Genomic DNA, 14,849 nt, shown 5'->3' on the forward strand with positions numbered 1-14,849 from the left:
CACAGTGCTAAGCACATAGTAGGTGCTCAATATTTATCTAGTTAAAAAAACAGACATTGAGGCTGTAGTTTACTATAGCCTCAGGGTGTATGTTATTATTATGACTATAATATTTAGTTCTGAAAATGAAACTCATCAGTACAAGGCTACAGAAGTTAGTGCACAAATGTTTCATCCTCAAATTCATATAGGATATTCAAATACAAGATGTATAATTTTATGGTCCCACTGTGATTCGCTTATGTGTAACAAGGTTAAAAGCATAATACAAGTGTGAAATAGTTGATGAATTTTTATTTTAAAATTGATTTTTCATTTAAACTATAGTTTTTGCTGCCAACGTGAAATATAAATGTATCTGTATATGTTTGGAAAATAAATGATTTGTGACATGTACTGGTCACTTGTGCTCCAACGGCAAAAGACCCCTTGGTCATCTAAACAAATATTCATAACATTCCTGAACTTTAATATCTAAAAAGTGCATTAAAAGCAAGTATTTATATAATGAACCACATATTTCTCACCATTAAATAATCAAGCCTAAAAAAATTGATCTTAAAAACACTTTTTAAAACCACATATAATATGCTAAAAGATTAACATGCGTCATTAAGCTGATATTCCCCACTCTGCTAGAATGATAAAGGAACGTTCTATTTTCATTTACTTCATGAGAAAAAAAAGAACTTTAAGCACTACCCTAGGCCAAAATATTTGGCTTCTACAGCTTTGAAGAAATAGATCTACTTAGTTGGACTGCTGTGCATTTTTTAAAATGCTCACTAGAAAGCAGAAAAATGCAGCTGTTTTATTCAGCTATTCGCAGTAGAGGATATTTATAACCTGGTCATTAAAACACTTATTTCATAAGCCATTCCTAGAATATGGCAATAGCTGTCACATAAAATACTGCTTTTTAATTATATTCATAAGAATAGGCATTTCATCTGTTAAAAAAAAAATGAAAGGAGAAAAAAAAAAAAGCCCCTCGCTGGGTACCCTTTATCCTTAAAACAGAATGGTAAAGAAAGTCTCAGACTTGGTTTTTTCCACCATCACCCTCCAGAGCATGTCAGAAAATGCGACGAACTTCAAAGAGACTAGAATCACACTCAAACTTTCTTTGAAAGTAGCCATGATGAGCATTCTTTTTCACAAATGCCAAATTAGGTTACTTCTTGAAGCATATCGTCCAGTAAGAGCCAAAGAACCTGGTATCCAATTGCAAGCTATTTTTTCTTTTCTCAGAAATTTTCATAAAAATATATACACTCAAATTTAGAATGTTTCTCACTTCCATCATGGTGGTACAATAAAAAAAACACTTATTTCGTTATTAAAAAGTATTTGGTTATAAAGAGTAACTGAATGGTAGAAAGCAATCTCATGGTCTTGATTTTCCTGTGCATATTTTCAGAATTGGGGCAGAACCCTGTGCCACACAAAGGATAATTCTTCCTCCTCAAGAGAAGGTCCTAAATTAACAATATATCTTTATGTGCATCTGCACAAACACACAAATATACAACAAAAGTCCCCTGACTTTTCATTTTTCTATTACCGTACTGATGTTTCCAAATATTTGGTGAAATCCAGAGGCGACTGAGTAGCAACTTCACTACAATGTCTTTTGATTAGTTGACTTATCTCTTCACTTAAAAATGAATCCCCTTGTAAAACTTTATCCTGAAAAAATATTAAAAGTATGAGTTAAAAGTTTGCTTATGCCATAAGCAAAAGCCAAGCCGTGAGCAAAGTTAAAAATGGCAACAGCTGACACCAAACTAACACATGAAAAATAACGACAGGTGCTGGGTCAGGTCTTGGACATATCAGCCATATCCTGCATTGAATGAAACAGTCTCCTGACTGTCTCTACAGAATTCCAACCCCAGAAATCTATCCTACCACCAACTCCTAGCACGAAACAAGCAAGTTGAAATCAGGTATTAAGAGACATATTAATTTAGTTTTTATTTCATCCTTTAAAAAAAATAATGAAAAGTGTCACATACCTTCCTTTTGGAATTTGAAGATTCAACAGGAGGATTGAATGTCATTGCTGCCATGCTATAAGCCTCAAAAAGTTCTGCAGGAGATCTATAATCACAAATATAAGAAAAGTAAAGACACCACCATATCTGTGTAACTTGAAAATAGATTGTACCCACAGAATTAGACTGTACACAGAGAAAACAATTAGATTGTACTCATTATTCTAAACCTAGATATAACATAATCCTGCTTTCGTTTTTGTTTCTTTTTTCTCATTAAAATCTTCTTTGTCCCAGTTTTATTTTCTTGCAGTTTTATTCAGATATAATTGACATACAGCACTGTGTAAGTTTAAGGTGTACAGCATGATCTGACTTGCATACATCATGAAATGAATTACCACAATAAGTTTAGTGAACCTCCATCATCTCACATAGATACAAAATTAGTGAAATAGAAAAAAAATTTTTCCTTCTGATGAGAACTCAAGATTTATTCACTTAACTTTCATATATAACATACAATAGTTTAATTATATTTATCATGTTGTACATTACATCCCTAGTACTTATTTATCCTATAATTGGAAGTTTGTACTTTTTGACTGCCTTCATCCAATTCCCCCTTCTGGTAGCCACAAACCTGATCTCTTTTTCTATGAGTTTGTTTGTTTTTGAAGTAAAATTGACCTACAACTCTGTTAGTTCCTGTTACACAACATAGTGATGATTTGATATTTCTATACATTTCAAAATGATCACCACGATAAGTCTACTTACCACTTGTCATCATACAAAGATATTGTATAATTATTGACTATATATCCCACACTGTACATTTCATACCTGTGACATTTATTTTGCAACTGGGAGTTTGTACCTCTTAATCTCCCTCACCTATTTCTCTCCTCCTCCTAACCCCCTCCCCTCTGGCACCACCTGTTTGTTCTCTGTATTTATGGCTCTGTTTCTGTTTTGTTTGTTCATTTGTTTTGCTTTTTAGAGTGAAATCATACAGTATTTGTCTTTCTCTGACTTATTTCACTTAGCATAATCCCCTCTAGGTCCATCCATGTTGTTGCAAATGGCAAGCTTTAATTCTTTTTTTCATGGCTGAGTAATATTCCATTGTGTGTATATATACCTCATCTTCTTTATCCATTCATCTATTGGTGGGCATTTAGGTTGCTTCCGTATCTTGGCTATTGTAAATAATGTGGCAATGAACATAAGAATGCATATATCTTTTCTAATTATTGTTTTTGTTTTCTTTGGAAACCAACAAAACACACTTATATAAAATAAATCCTAAATCCCCATGTTATGACATCATTATCCAACTAAATCCACCTCAGAGAGGTCTGGTATACATTTAGAAATATAGGTCTGGACAAAAAGGCTGAGCAAAAAGCCCTCAAGCTCAATATGATCAAATCCCAACTCAACCCGTTATGTGAACGATATGCAACTAAGTGTAAGTTAGTCATGAGAGCATAGGCATGGAGTCACCTTCCACGGATTTCAATCAGCTCAACCCTTCAGCTGTTTGCCTGGATTGAAAGCAAGGAGAGGCCAATCAGGACAGAATAAATGTCTATACCCATGCATGTAAATGAATCCTTAATGACCTGACATTGGTTCATATTCTCCAAAGGAGATTGGCAAGGGATGCAATCAGGCTCACATCCCAAGCGCCACTCCCCAGGCGAAGCCCATCAAGAGTCTTCCTTCTCAAGCCTTTGGGATAATCCATTCAACTTCCTCCAGAAAAGGAAACCTCTGGCATAAATGAGGCAAATGGTGAAGATCTCTGACAAAAACATACCAGAAAAGGATTGTGAAGAAGTGACAAAGAATCATTTTCTCCTTTTCCTTTTGAAAAACAAAGCCGGGGTACAGGTGGGAAGTATGAAGGATGAAAGAAGTAAATGGCCATTTTACTATTTAATAAGAGCAAAGGTTACCTCTATCCTACCCAGAAGGAAAAGGGTTTACAGGAAATTACAATATATGTCTCATTTAGAGAGGGATACATCTGACTACTGCCTTGTAAAAATATAGACCTGTTTCGTCAAACCTCTCAGTGTTTCAAGAGAAGCTGGAAATGATTTTTGGCGAATTCTTCCAATATTTAAAAGATACCAACCAATTAGATTCTTGTTCAAACTCTGAAGAGGCCAGAAAATCTTGCCTACAGGTCACTTGCCTGTGATCTCTGATTTAAAGAAACCAGTGGGCTTGCAAAGGAGGGGAAAAATCTGCAACAAAATATTAATTCTGAGTGATGGGAATATTACAAGGGTGTCATACCATTTTCTCTTCTTTTCTGTATAACTGAAGTATTTCCTAGTTGACTTTGTGGGGGAAAAAACGATAATTACTACTGTTTCAACTTCTCTGTACGAATTTTTTTCAGATCAAAAAGTTGTGGGAAAAGAAACTTCTTTTAGAAGGACGCTTTTCCCCATTTGGAAGCGTGTAAGGTGAATGCTGGAAGTGCCAGTCCAAACTCTCACAGGTCGGGGGCACTGAACAGAGATGGCTATGAGGGCCAAGGAGAGAAACTGCTCCCTTCTGGGTGGCAGTGTTCAAAGCACTTCTTTTCTCTCCCTCCTCACTTCTCCCTTTCTTGTCTTAGCAGAACCATTTGGATGGGGAAAAAAAAAAGGTTCTGTGGATGGACTCATGGACCTTCACATAAAGCAAATATGGCATCATCTTATTAAATGTTGAACCTAAGTAATGAGCATATGGGGATTCACTATTCTTTCTACTTACCTGTATGTGTGAAACGTTTTATGACCAAAAAAAAAAAAAGGTTAAGTAATTACTCAAAACAAACTAACAAAATCACAGTCAGCAATGTTTTCTCTTTGGAATAATTCAGGAATATGAAGTGGACCAAGTCCAGATAACCAACCAGCACTTTACATTTTGAAATCTATTAATTTGTAAAACAGACTTCTCATAGTCAAAACAGCTATCAACTGAAATTTGCAGTTCTATAATAAGGCAATGCTAATACTACCTTCGGCTCAACTCTGGTTTGAGTGCTTCCGAGCCTTCGGAAGGGGCTCCAGCGATGAGGTGAGCTGCAAATCTTTGCACTATAGGATGGTAATGTCGCTGAAGGGGAAACAGGACAACCATATTTTGCACGGGTCAATATTTTATAAGATACTAGCTATACTTTAATAAACATTAATTTTTTTAAAAAACCACATATGCATATGTACTTCATTACAACCACATACCTACAGAAAAAAAACAGTATCTTTGCTCACAAGATTCCAACACAAATCTGTTTGATGACCAAGTTCACTGAAGTAGCTTAGTCTTGCTTTTACAGTATGAAAAGAAAAATCAAAAGGCAATTTCTCTTTCAGAGTGAAAAAAGTTAGTTTACAACAGGTTTCCTAAAACATATTTCCACTATAATGCTGCTGCTGTCCGCACTGTAGGATCACACCGTAGGTGAAACCCTCTTGAAACTGGCGGGCCGCAGGCCTCTGGAAGTCCCCCTGAATAAGACCCAATACAAATGTGCCTGATAACATATCTTCTATTCTGAATAGTGTCAGGGAGTGACTTCAAGAAATCTCACCCCACAATACTGAAATCACTTTCTGCTTCCTTAGAAAATGCATCTCAACATCTTAATAGTAAGAGCAAAGTGAAATGTACAGTATTTAGACAGGAATTCTATGAAAGGCAGTCCCAGAACAAAATATGTTAAGTTCTCTGGCAATTATAACTACTTGGGGGAAAAACTGAAAAAGCCCTCACAAAAAGGGGAGGGGGGGGCTCTTACCCTCAGTGCATGCAATTCCCAAAGAGCAGTGTTCTGAGCATTGCAGTACTCAGGTTCATCCAGCTCAGGAAGGAAAACTCCACTACCCTGAGATTCATTGTCAAGCAACAGATCTGTTTTGGGGAAAGTCTGCAAAAATGTCACATAAAAAGAAGGATTAATTAAAGTAATATTATTAATTTTAAGAACGTTATTGGATTCTGTACTTTTACACAATTTGATTTTACAGTTACATAAGAGCTATAAGCACATGCACTTTATACCTAGTTTTAATTTATGCAATTTAAGTTTATTCCACAAGAGAACAAAAGAATATTAGCTTGCTTTGAAAAGAATTAATTTTATCTTGCAAAAGAAAACAGATATTCTTTCATTCAGCAACCCCGCTTTTAGGAATCTTTCCTATAGAAATAATTACATCAGATACACTTATAAGAATATTCACTATAGCATCATTTATAATAGCAAAAAAGGAAATATCTTACATCCATCAAAAGAAAAATGTAAAGTGTAAAAGCCAGACTGCCTAAATTTAAATCCCATCTCTGCCACTTACTAGCAGTGTCATTTTAGACAAGTTTCTTAGTCTCTCTGGACCTCAGTTTTCCCCATCTATAAAATGGGAACAATAATAGTAGCTACTTCACAGAGTTGTTATGAAAACTGAGTTAATTTTTGTAAAGCATTGTAACAGTGGAATTCATACAGTAAGAACTATGTATTTGTTAAACCAATAATCATTAAAGAGACCAAGTAGCTGTATTTGTACTGACACAAAATGTGTTCATCACCATTAAGTGTTAAAAAAGAGTTGTAGAACAATATTGTATATCATAATCCCCTCTCCATTAAAAAAGAAAAAAGTTTTGTTGTTTGTGTGTGTTTAGTGTACACATTTATAAATGAATTTTTTTTAAGTTTTCTGGAAGGATACCCACCAAATCGTAAAAATGGAGAGTGTCAGTAGGGGTGGAGTGCTTTCCTTTTGTAATTTTATGTACTTCTTTTATCACCTTAACTTGTTACAAGTGTGAATTACTTTTATAATTAAAATAATAATGTAAATGGAGGAAAAAAATGTGCATCGAACAGAACACCATTGTTGCACTGTAAGAACTTAGCTCTATTCGTTTGCATCACTACTTACATGCATTAATATTCTGTTAGTTGCTAAAATGCCAATGCTTGAATTTGGAAGCACATGAAGAGCAAGGGTACAAAGGCGCTTGATGAAGGCAAGGGCCCGCTGCTGAGAAACCTGCTTTCTGCGCTTAGTCAGCATGACATCAAGGCACTGGAGGACGATCTCAACACCTTCATTCGTAGCACCTAAAACAGCAGATATACCCTTTGGGGCTGTTCTCATTACTTTTTCATTATGCAACTTCACTGAACTTTGGAAAAATCCAAGAGGAGCCTGTCGCACCTGTCCCACGTCATTTCCCTATGGAAACGATGAAGCAGTGCCAGACTGCTCACACAATAATGTGAGTTGCACTGCATCCCCAGTCAATTCCAAAAGTTCTCTCACTCCAAGTCTCACTTAAGGTTAAACACGGATGTGTAGCACTGGCAGGCCAGCATTTTATATACCTGCTCCTATTTCTCAATTTTCATTGACTATAATTCCAGTCACAAAATATTCTTAGAAGATGAAGATTTATTAAAGACACATTATCTAAACATACATACCTGCATGTAACTTGAACAGTGTTTTGTAAAGATGTGTATAGAATTTCATTGGATCAATATTCAGAACATCACCTTTGAAATGAGAACAAAAATTAGGTATGTTAAAGCCTCCAAAGGCAAAGAAAACAAAACTTAATCAAGAAAGTACCTTACCTTGCCCAGAAAGAACATGAAAAGCAGTCTGGACACAGTGAAGACTTTCTTGATAGCTTAGGTCCTTAAAACGAAGAGGAAAAAAAAAAAGGATATTAAGAATAATTACAATTTATATCTTAAAAAGTAATTCATTAGTAGAGTTACTTACACCAGACTCAATGAGAGAATGTAGAACTACTAATAAATCATCAAAAAACTCCACATTTATAAGGTGAGCAAACCTAGAATCAAACAAAACTTAGTTAAAAGGTAACCTAAAAATAGACATAAAGCAGTTAAAAATTAAACCTGACTTTAAAACCATATTTTCAATATTACTTATTTCAAAATGTTAGCTATGATGGAGATGATGGTGATTATCGATACTTTTCATTAATTCAGACTGGCCTCTTTGGACAATTCATCCACGACTGGACACTATACTCAGCAGGAATATATGAGGCACTAAACAAACTAAATATATTTCAAAAATACTCCTACCCAGAGAAAGAAATTGCTAAGAGCAAACAAGTTCTCTGAGTCAAGTTGACCAGGTGTCCAACAATGTTCTAAGTCACAAAGGAGTCAGCAGTTACAGCTTCTAGGAAAATGGGGCAGGAAGAAGGAAAGGAGGAAAGATTTTGCTATTAATTAGAAAATGGACCCTATGAAAGCTTTAAAAAGAAAAGAAAAAATCTTGGAGCTAGTGTCTAGTTCAGTCTCAGCAATTAATTACCTATATAATCCTAGTTAAGAGCTGACTGCCCTGGCCTTCTATTTTGAAAAATAACTGAGATCATTCAATAGAGTTAAAGAGAAAGAATCATGTGAGCTACTAAATGTCAGAGGACTCTGTACACTATAAAATATCAGGCACCAAAGTAGTTAAAGTCAGGATATCTCTTCAATATTAGTGCAAGAGCCTTTGACACTGTAAATCTTAGAAGAAGGAAGGACCTCAGAGGTCATATATTCCCTGTGTATTGGTACAACCTTTTTGGGAAGTAATACGGCAATATTTATCAAAATTTAAAATGATCATACTCTTTGACCTAGCAATATGTGCACACAAGTACATTGAAGATATTTCCAGTGTAGCACTGGGGACTGACCAAATAAAGTATTAAATATCCATGACATGGAGTATTATGAACTTAAAAAGAAAAGTGGGTCTATATGTGCTAACATAGAAGGATACCCAGAATAACTGTTTATCCAAAAAAGAAAGGAAGTTACAGAACAGTATACATTTATGTGAAAGATTCAATTTCTATGAAGGAAGGCAGGTGGGCAGATTTACATACTGATATAGGAAGGAAGGGAACTTGTGATCTTTTAATTCTTAATTGCATTATTTGAATTTTTTAAATGAGCATGTATTATTGAAAATTTGTTTAAATAAACAAATTGGTCATTAGAACTTCCCTGGTGGCGCAGTGGTTGAGAATCCACCTGCCAGGGCTTCCCTGGTGGTGCAGTGGTTGAGAATCCGCCTGCCAATGCAGGGGACACAGGTTTGATCCCTGGTCCAGGAAGATCCCACATGCCAAGAAGCAACTAAGCCCATGTGCCACAACTACTGAGCCTGCGCTCTAGAGCCCGTGAGCCACAACTACTGAGCCCATGTGCCACAACAACTGAAGCCACGTGCCTAGAGCCCATGCTCTGCAACAAGAGAAGCCACCACAATGAGAAGGCCGCACACCACAACAAAGAGTAGTTCCCACTCGCCACAACTATAGAAAGTTCATGCACAGCAATGAAGACCCAACACACAAAAACAAAAAAGAAATTGATCATTGAAAAAAACGAACAACAGGTCCTACCTAAGGTAAGAATAATCCCTTCTCTTTGAACCTCTGACCAACCTCTCTTTCAATGACAAGGACCACACTATCTTATAAGGCAAAGCATCTCATCACCAAATAGCTACAGTCATTAGAAAGTAATTTCTTCTACATTGAACCAAATTTGCCTTTTCTCTATCTTCCAGACATTAGTCCTATTTCTAAAGCTGTGCTGTCCAACGCAGCCACTGGCCATTAGGGATTTGAAATGTGGCTAGTCCAAACTGAGATGATGTGCTATAATGTAAAACATATATGACTTTTAGAAGATACAGTATGAAAAAAGCCATGCCAAATATCTCACTAATGTTTAATCTCATTGTTTTGACATTAATGTATGTCAAAATAATATTTTAGATAAAATGAGTTCAACAAAATATATTTAAGTTAATTTCATGTTTCTTTTTCCTTTCCAATGTGGTTAACAGAAAATTTTAAATTTCATATGTAGTTCACACTATGTTTCTATTGGATAGCACTGTTCTACAGGACAATACCTCAAATAATTGTAGAAAACTATCCTGACAACCATTATTCTGGCTCACATCCCCCAGTAGGTTCATTAGTGTTGACAGAATACAAGAAGACCTATCTTAAGAGGAACAGATTATGCAAGACTAAAAACTGACTACAGAACAGAAGGAAAGCAGAACTGAGGGACGAACCCTAGGGACAGCGAGAACTAAGTAATAAGTAGGAGGAAAGAGTTAGCAAAGGAGATTTTTAAAATAAAAGGTTTGAGATGAGAAAACCAAAAAAGTGCAGTGTTATGAACAGTTCCAAGGAAAAGCTGGTGACAAATAAAAAAGGAATGAGAACTAAGAAGGACACCGGGTCATCATTAGTGAACCCTGTTTAAAATTCATGGTTACCTCGGTCTTATTGATTTAGAAAGAATCTAAAAGGCTTCAACCTACACAGCCCTTACTTGGCAAGACCTTCCAGAACTGCTGGCAGGAGAGGTGACCTCTGGGCCTTCTTCAATATTCTAAAGTAGGTCACAAACACAATATTCAGAGTCTCCGTGTGCTGCAGAACAGACAAAATGACTTCAGTATAACCTAGTATACTTTCTCCCGAGTTACCACAACTACAGCTTTCAAAACCCAACCTTTTCTGTGCTTTCCCATCACTCCCCACTATTCAATCTTAAGAGCTTCAACAAAGCAGAATGAAGATACACATCCTGTGATTTCCTAAAACTAGCATCATCGATCACATTTATCATTTCTTATACATCATGTATCTAAGCCTCATGAAATAAACCAAAGTCATACAACCACAAGTTGAAGCAATCAATCTCTACTTGAAATCATTTAACAAAACATTTTAAAAGCATGAGAAAACGTGAAACTGCCTACCAGTTTAAGTTTTTTCTCAGTACTCTCCGAAGCTTCTGCCTCCCGAAGCTCTCTCTCTAGTTTCTCTTCTGCTTTCTTCCACTGAAAATAGATTTTAAAAAAAGAGTATACCACTGAATGAAAAAGCTACCTTCAGAGAGGCATTATGCCAATATTATGAAACACACACAATAATACCACAGACTGTCTACAAATATAAGCAAAAATAGAAAAATGGATAAGAAGCATCCATAACCCAAATTTATGGCAGTGGCTGCCTCCTTGGAGGACGGGAGAAGGATGGGACTGGAGAAGGGACAGAGGGACTCCAACTCTACCACCAATGGTTTCTTTCTTTTCAAGAAAGAAACTGAAGTATATTAATATTTGCTCAATCAGAATGGTAAATACATGGGCTATTATACTACTCTCTGTAGTTTTCTGTAATTTAAATTTTTTCAAAAAAAGAAAGAAAGGAAGGAAGGACATGCTGAGCCCAGAAATAATTCTTATTGTTTAATCATCTATAATGTGGAAACCAGTCATCAACAATGCTTCCCAAACTCATTTACATACAATGCATAAAATCAGATACTATACATACAGAAATTCAACGGAAAACCAACTTTTTTCCACTCCCTTATGCTGTTAGAGCAGCAAACAATGGTTGCTAAGCTGCCTGAGACACTGGGGACTGACTGAGGAATGGCGTTTCCTTCCCTCACATGAAGCTGTTAAAGAGCTGCTTATTGGGCCTTTGCTTCCCCACTAGCCACATACATGCTGTTCCTAACAGGCACATCCAACGTATATGAGGATGGTATGGTATAAATAATTTAAATATTTACCTTCATTTGTTAACAATCATTAAGTCTATTTTGATATTCCTGGCTTATTTTCAAAATTTATTAGACACATTCAAAGATGGATCTCCCTGGAAATTATTTTTTCCTTTGTTTTTATAACCCATTTGATAACCCTAATAAACTGTTTAGAAATGTTTTGAGAAGTGATCATAATAATGGTGGTGGTGGTAACTAATGTGTATAAAGTGTGCCCAGCACTGCACACTCTAAGTGCTTTTCCTATGTCATCATATTTAAACTACACAATCACCCTGCAAGGTAGGTGCTATTTTTAGCTCCGTTTCTCAGAATATTAAAAAAATGTTTCCAAAGTCTCATAGTAAATAAACAAAAGCCTGGAATTTCAACCTAGTTTTCAAATACAAACCAACAGAGAAAGTAGATTCGACTAAAACCTACTTTGTTGCCAACTTCACATGAATGCATCCTTTCTGTTAAGGAAGGAATCTGTGTTATCACGATGAATCTAAGCCAGCATGGGGACTTCCCTGGTGGTCCAGTGGTTAAGACTCCGTGCTTCCAACACAAGGAGCACAGGTTAGATCCCTGGTTGGGGAACTAAGAGCCCACATGCCGAGTGGTGCGGTGTGGCCAAAAAAAAAAAAAGCCAGCACGGCAAGAAAACCTTTTCATCTACTGCTCTCTTTGCTAATGAACTATCTGTTTAAGTTGATTTAATAAAACATTTCTTTGCAATAACTGGAGAAAATAAAATTCTCTAAATATCAGATTTAAAAATATTTATATCTTACCTATGATTTTTACCTGTGCCTATATTATGATTTTAATCTAAAATCAATTAAAACAACAAAGGAAATCAATCAAACCTTTCTCTGCATTCTTGATAGAGTTTTTCTCTTTTCCTTGAAAGTCATGAACTTTTTTTGTTTATTAATATCCTCTGTATCTTTTTTCACTTCTACTTCTTTGATCCTTAGGCACAAGAATGTTTTTAACATCTAGTATTGAAGAAAACACAAATACACAGCTTAATATTTATATTGCCCTCAAATACTTTAAACAGAATAAGCATTCAAGTGTTCTTCCTTCATGCCAAAAAAACCCAAAATACAAAAAACTTTGAAACATCTTTTATCACATTTTACACAAAGTTCTATTATCTTTTTGTTAAACGTATTCAGTAAATTTTGTCTATGAAAGGACACTAGTATTTGGCTAAATACACATAATACTACTTTGCAGTGGAATAAGAACAAGGAAGAGAGAACACTACCTGGCACTGGTAGATAGGATTACAAAGAGTAGACAGGTCAGGAAAAGGTTTGGACCAGTATGGGAGAAGACGATATTTATTAGACATTTCTAAACCAGCTTTAAATTCCCAAACCAGATTCAGTTTTGCAGTTAACAGTTCTAATCTTTTTTTCCCAACAAAAAAAAATGAAGACTAGTGTTATTAAGACAACTTACTTTTCTTCAGGCCAGTGGGTCTCCAACTTTAGCAAACATCACAATCACCTGGAGGGCTTGTTAAAGCACAAAAAGCTAGACCCCATCCCCAGAGCTTCTGATTCAGCGGGTCTGCAGCGGGGCCCCAGAATTTGTATTTCTAATCCAGCTGATGCTGGTCCAGGGACCACATGTACTATTGCCTTAAGCCATTCAAAAAAGTTCAGAAACTAATTTAGAAACTGATGTACTGTGTGCTACAGCAACCATCCAAACACAAAGACAAAAGGGGTTTAAAATCCTATGTTTTCTGGGGAAGAAACCACTCTACTGACCTGCAGTCACAGCAGCATTCTTGGAGAAAAAAAGAACTACAGGTTTGTATTCTTCTGAGGTTCCAATATGTACATTTGGAAGAAAGCTGAGAACTTCATTTAAAGCATGTAATGAAAACAAGGAAGAACTAAAAGCATAAACACTGAACCTGAAGTCACTCTAGGTCTCAGAAAGATGTGAGTATTTTGTAGGTATCCTATGTGCTCATAAAATATCACCCACAAATGAAAAATAACTCCAAATCAAAGAATGCGGCACATGGTCAATTAATCTTTGGTAAGGGAATCAAGAATACACAATAGGGAAAGAATAGTCTCTTCAATAAATGGTGTTAGGAAAATTGGATATCCACATACAGAAGAATGAAACTGGACCCTTATCTTACCAGTCACAAACATTAATTCAAAATGGATTAAAGACTTAAATGTAAGACCTGACACCATAAAACTCCTAGAAGAGAAAACATAGAGACAAAGCTCCTTGACATTGGTCTGAGCATTAATTTTCTAGATATGACACCAAAAGCAAAAACAAACAAGTGAGACTACAGTAAACTAAAAACCTTCCATACGCAAAGGAAACCATCGACAAGATGCAAAGGCAACCTATGGAATGGCAGAAAATATCTGAAATCATGTATGTGATAAGGGGTAATATCCAAAATACTAAAGAACTCAAACAACTCACAGCAAAAAACAACCTGATTTGAAAAAGAACAAGGGATCTAAAAACACATTTTTTCCAAAGAAGACAAACAACAAATGACCAACAGGTAAATGAAAAGATGCTCAACAGCACTAATCATCATGGACATGCAAACCATAACCACAGTGAGATGCCACCTCACACCTGTCAGAATGGCTATTATAAAAAAGACAAGAAATAACAAGTGTTAGTGAGGCTGTGAAGAAAAGGGAACCCTTGTACACTCTTGGTGGGAATGTAAATTGACACAGCCATTATGGAACAGTATGGAGGCTCCTCAAAAAATTAAAGATACAATTATCATATGGTCCAGCAATCCCCCTTCTGGGTATATATCCAAAGGAAATGAAATCAGTATCTCAAAGAGATATCTGCACACCCATGTTCACTGCAGCACTGTTCACAAAAGCCAAGATATGGAACCAATCTACGTGCCCGCCGGAATAAAGCAAATGTGGGATATACATACAACGGAATGTTATTCAGCCTTAAAAAGAGGGTCCTGTCATCTCTGATAACATGGATGAACCTGCAGGACATCATGCTAAGTGAAATGAGCCAGACACAGAAAGATCAATACTGTATGATCTCAAAAAGTCACACCCACAGAACCAGAGAGTAGAGCGGTGCTTGCCAGGGAATGGAGGAAATGAGGAAATCCTGGTCAAAGGATACAAACTTTCAGTTATAAGGTGAATAAGTTCTGGGTA

At 36.0% G+C, this 14,849-nt stretch overlaps 1 protein-coding gene across 8 annotated transcripts in view; it reads right to left on the minus strand.

Moving 5' to 3' along the window:
- Positions 1 to 14,849, minus strand: part of NOC3L (NOC3 like DNA replication regulator) — a 45,583-nt gene that overhangs the window by 15,407 nt on the left and 15,327 nt on the right. For 6 of the 8 annotated variants that reach the window (XR_003433829.1, XR_003433830.1, XM_027112092.1 and 3 more), the window contains exons 11-21: positions 12,516 to 12,647; positions 10,844 to 10,924; positions 10,411 to 10,511; positions 7,805 to 7,877; positions 7,654 to 7,717; positions 7,501 to 7,572; positions 6,956 to 7,137; positions 5,809 to 5,937; positions 5,026 to 5,123; positions 2,019 to 2,103; positions 1,565 to 1,689 (exon numbers count right to left, since the gene is read on the minus strand). Coding sequence is in view for 6 of the 8 variants with exons in the window: in XM_027112092.1 (XP_026967893.1) it covers positions 1,565 to 1,689; positions 2,019 to 2,103; positions 5,026 to 5,123; positions 5,809 to 5,937; positions 6,956 to 7,137; positions 7,501 to 7,572; positions 7,654 to 7,717; positions 7,805 to 7,877; positions 10,411 to 10,511; positions 10,844 to 10,924; positions 12,516 to 12,647 (1,142 nt within the window). In the remaining 2 variants the exon portion in view is untranslated. The remainder of the gene's footprint in view (positions 1 to 1,564; positions 1,690 to 2,018; positions 2,104 to 5,025; positions 5,124 to 5,808; positions 5,938 to 6,955; positions 7,138 to 7,500; positions 7,573 to 7,653; positions 7,718 to 7,804; positions 7,878 to 10,410; positions 10,512 to 10,843; positions 10,925 to 12,515; positions 12,648 to 14,849) is intronic. The other 2 variants (XM_027112093.1, XM_027112097.1) reach the window with 1 other exon arrangement.

Source organism: Aethalodelphis obliquidens, unplaced genomic scaffold (genome assembly GCF_003676395.1).
Source record: "Aethalodelphis obliquidens isolate GAN/ISIS:26980383/991018 unplaced genomic scaffold, ASM367639v1 scaffold11, whole genome shotgun sequence".
NCBI classification, from domain to species: Eukaryota; Metazoa; Chordata; class Mammalia; order Artiodactyla; family Delphinidae; genus Aethalodelphis; species Aethalodelphis obliquidens.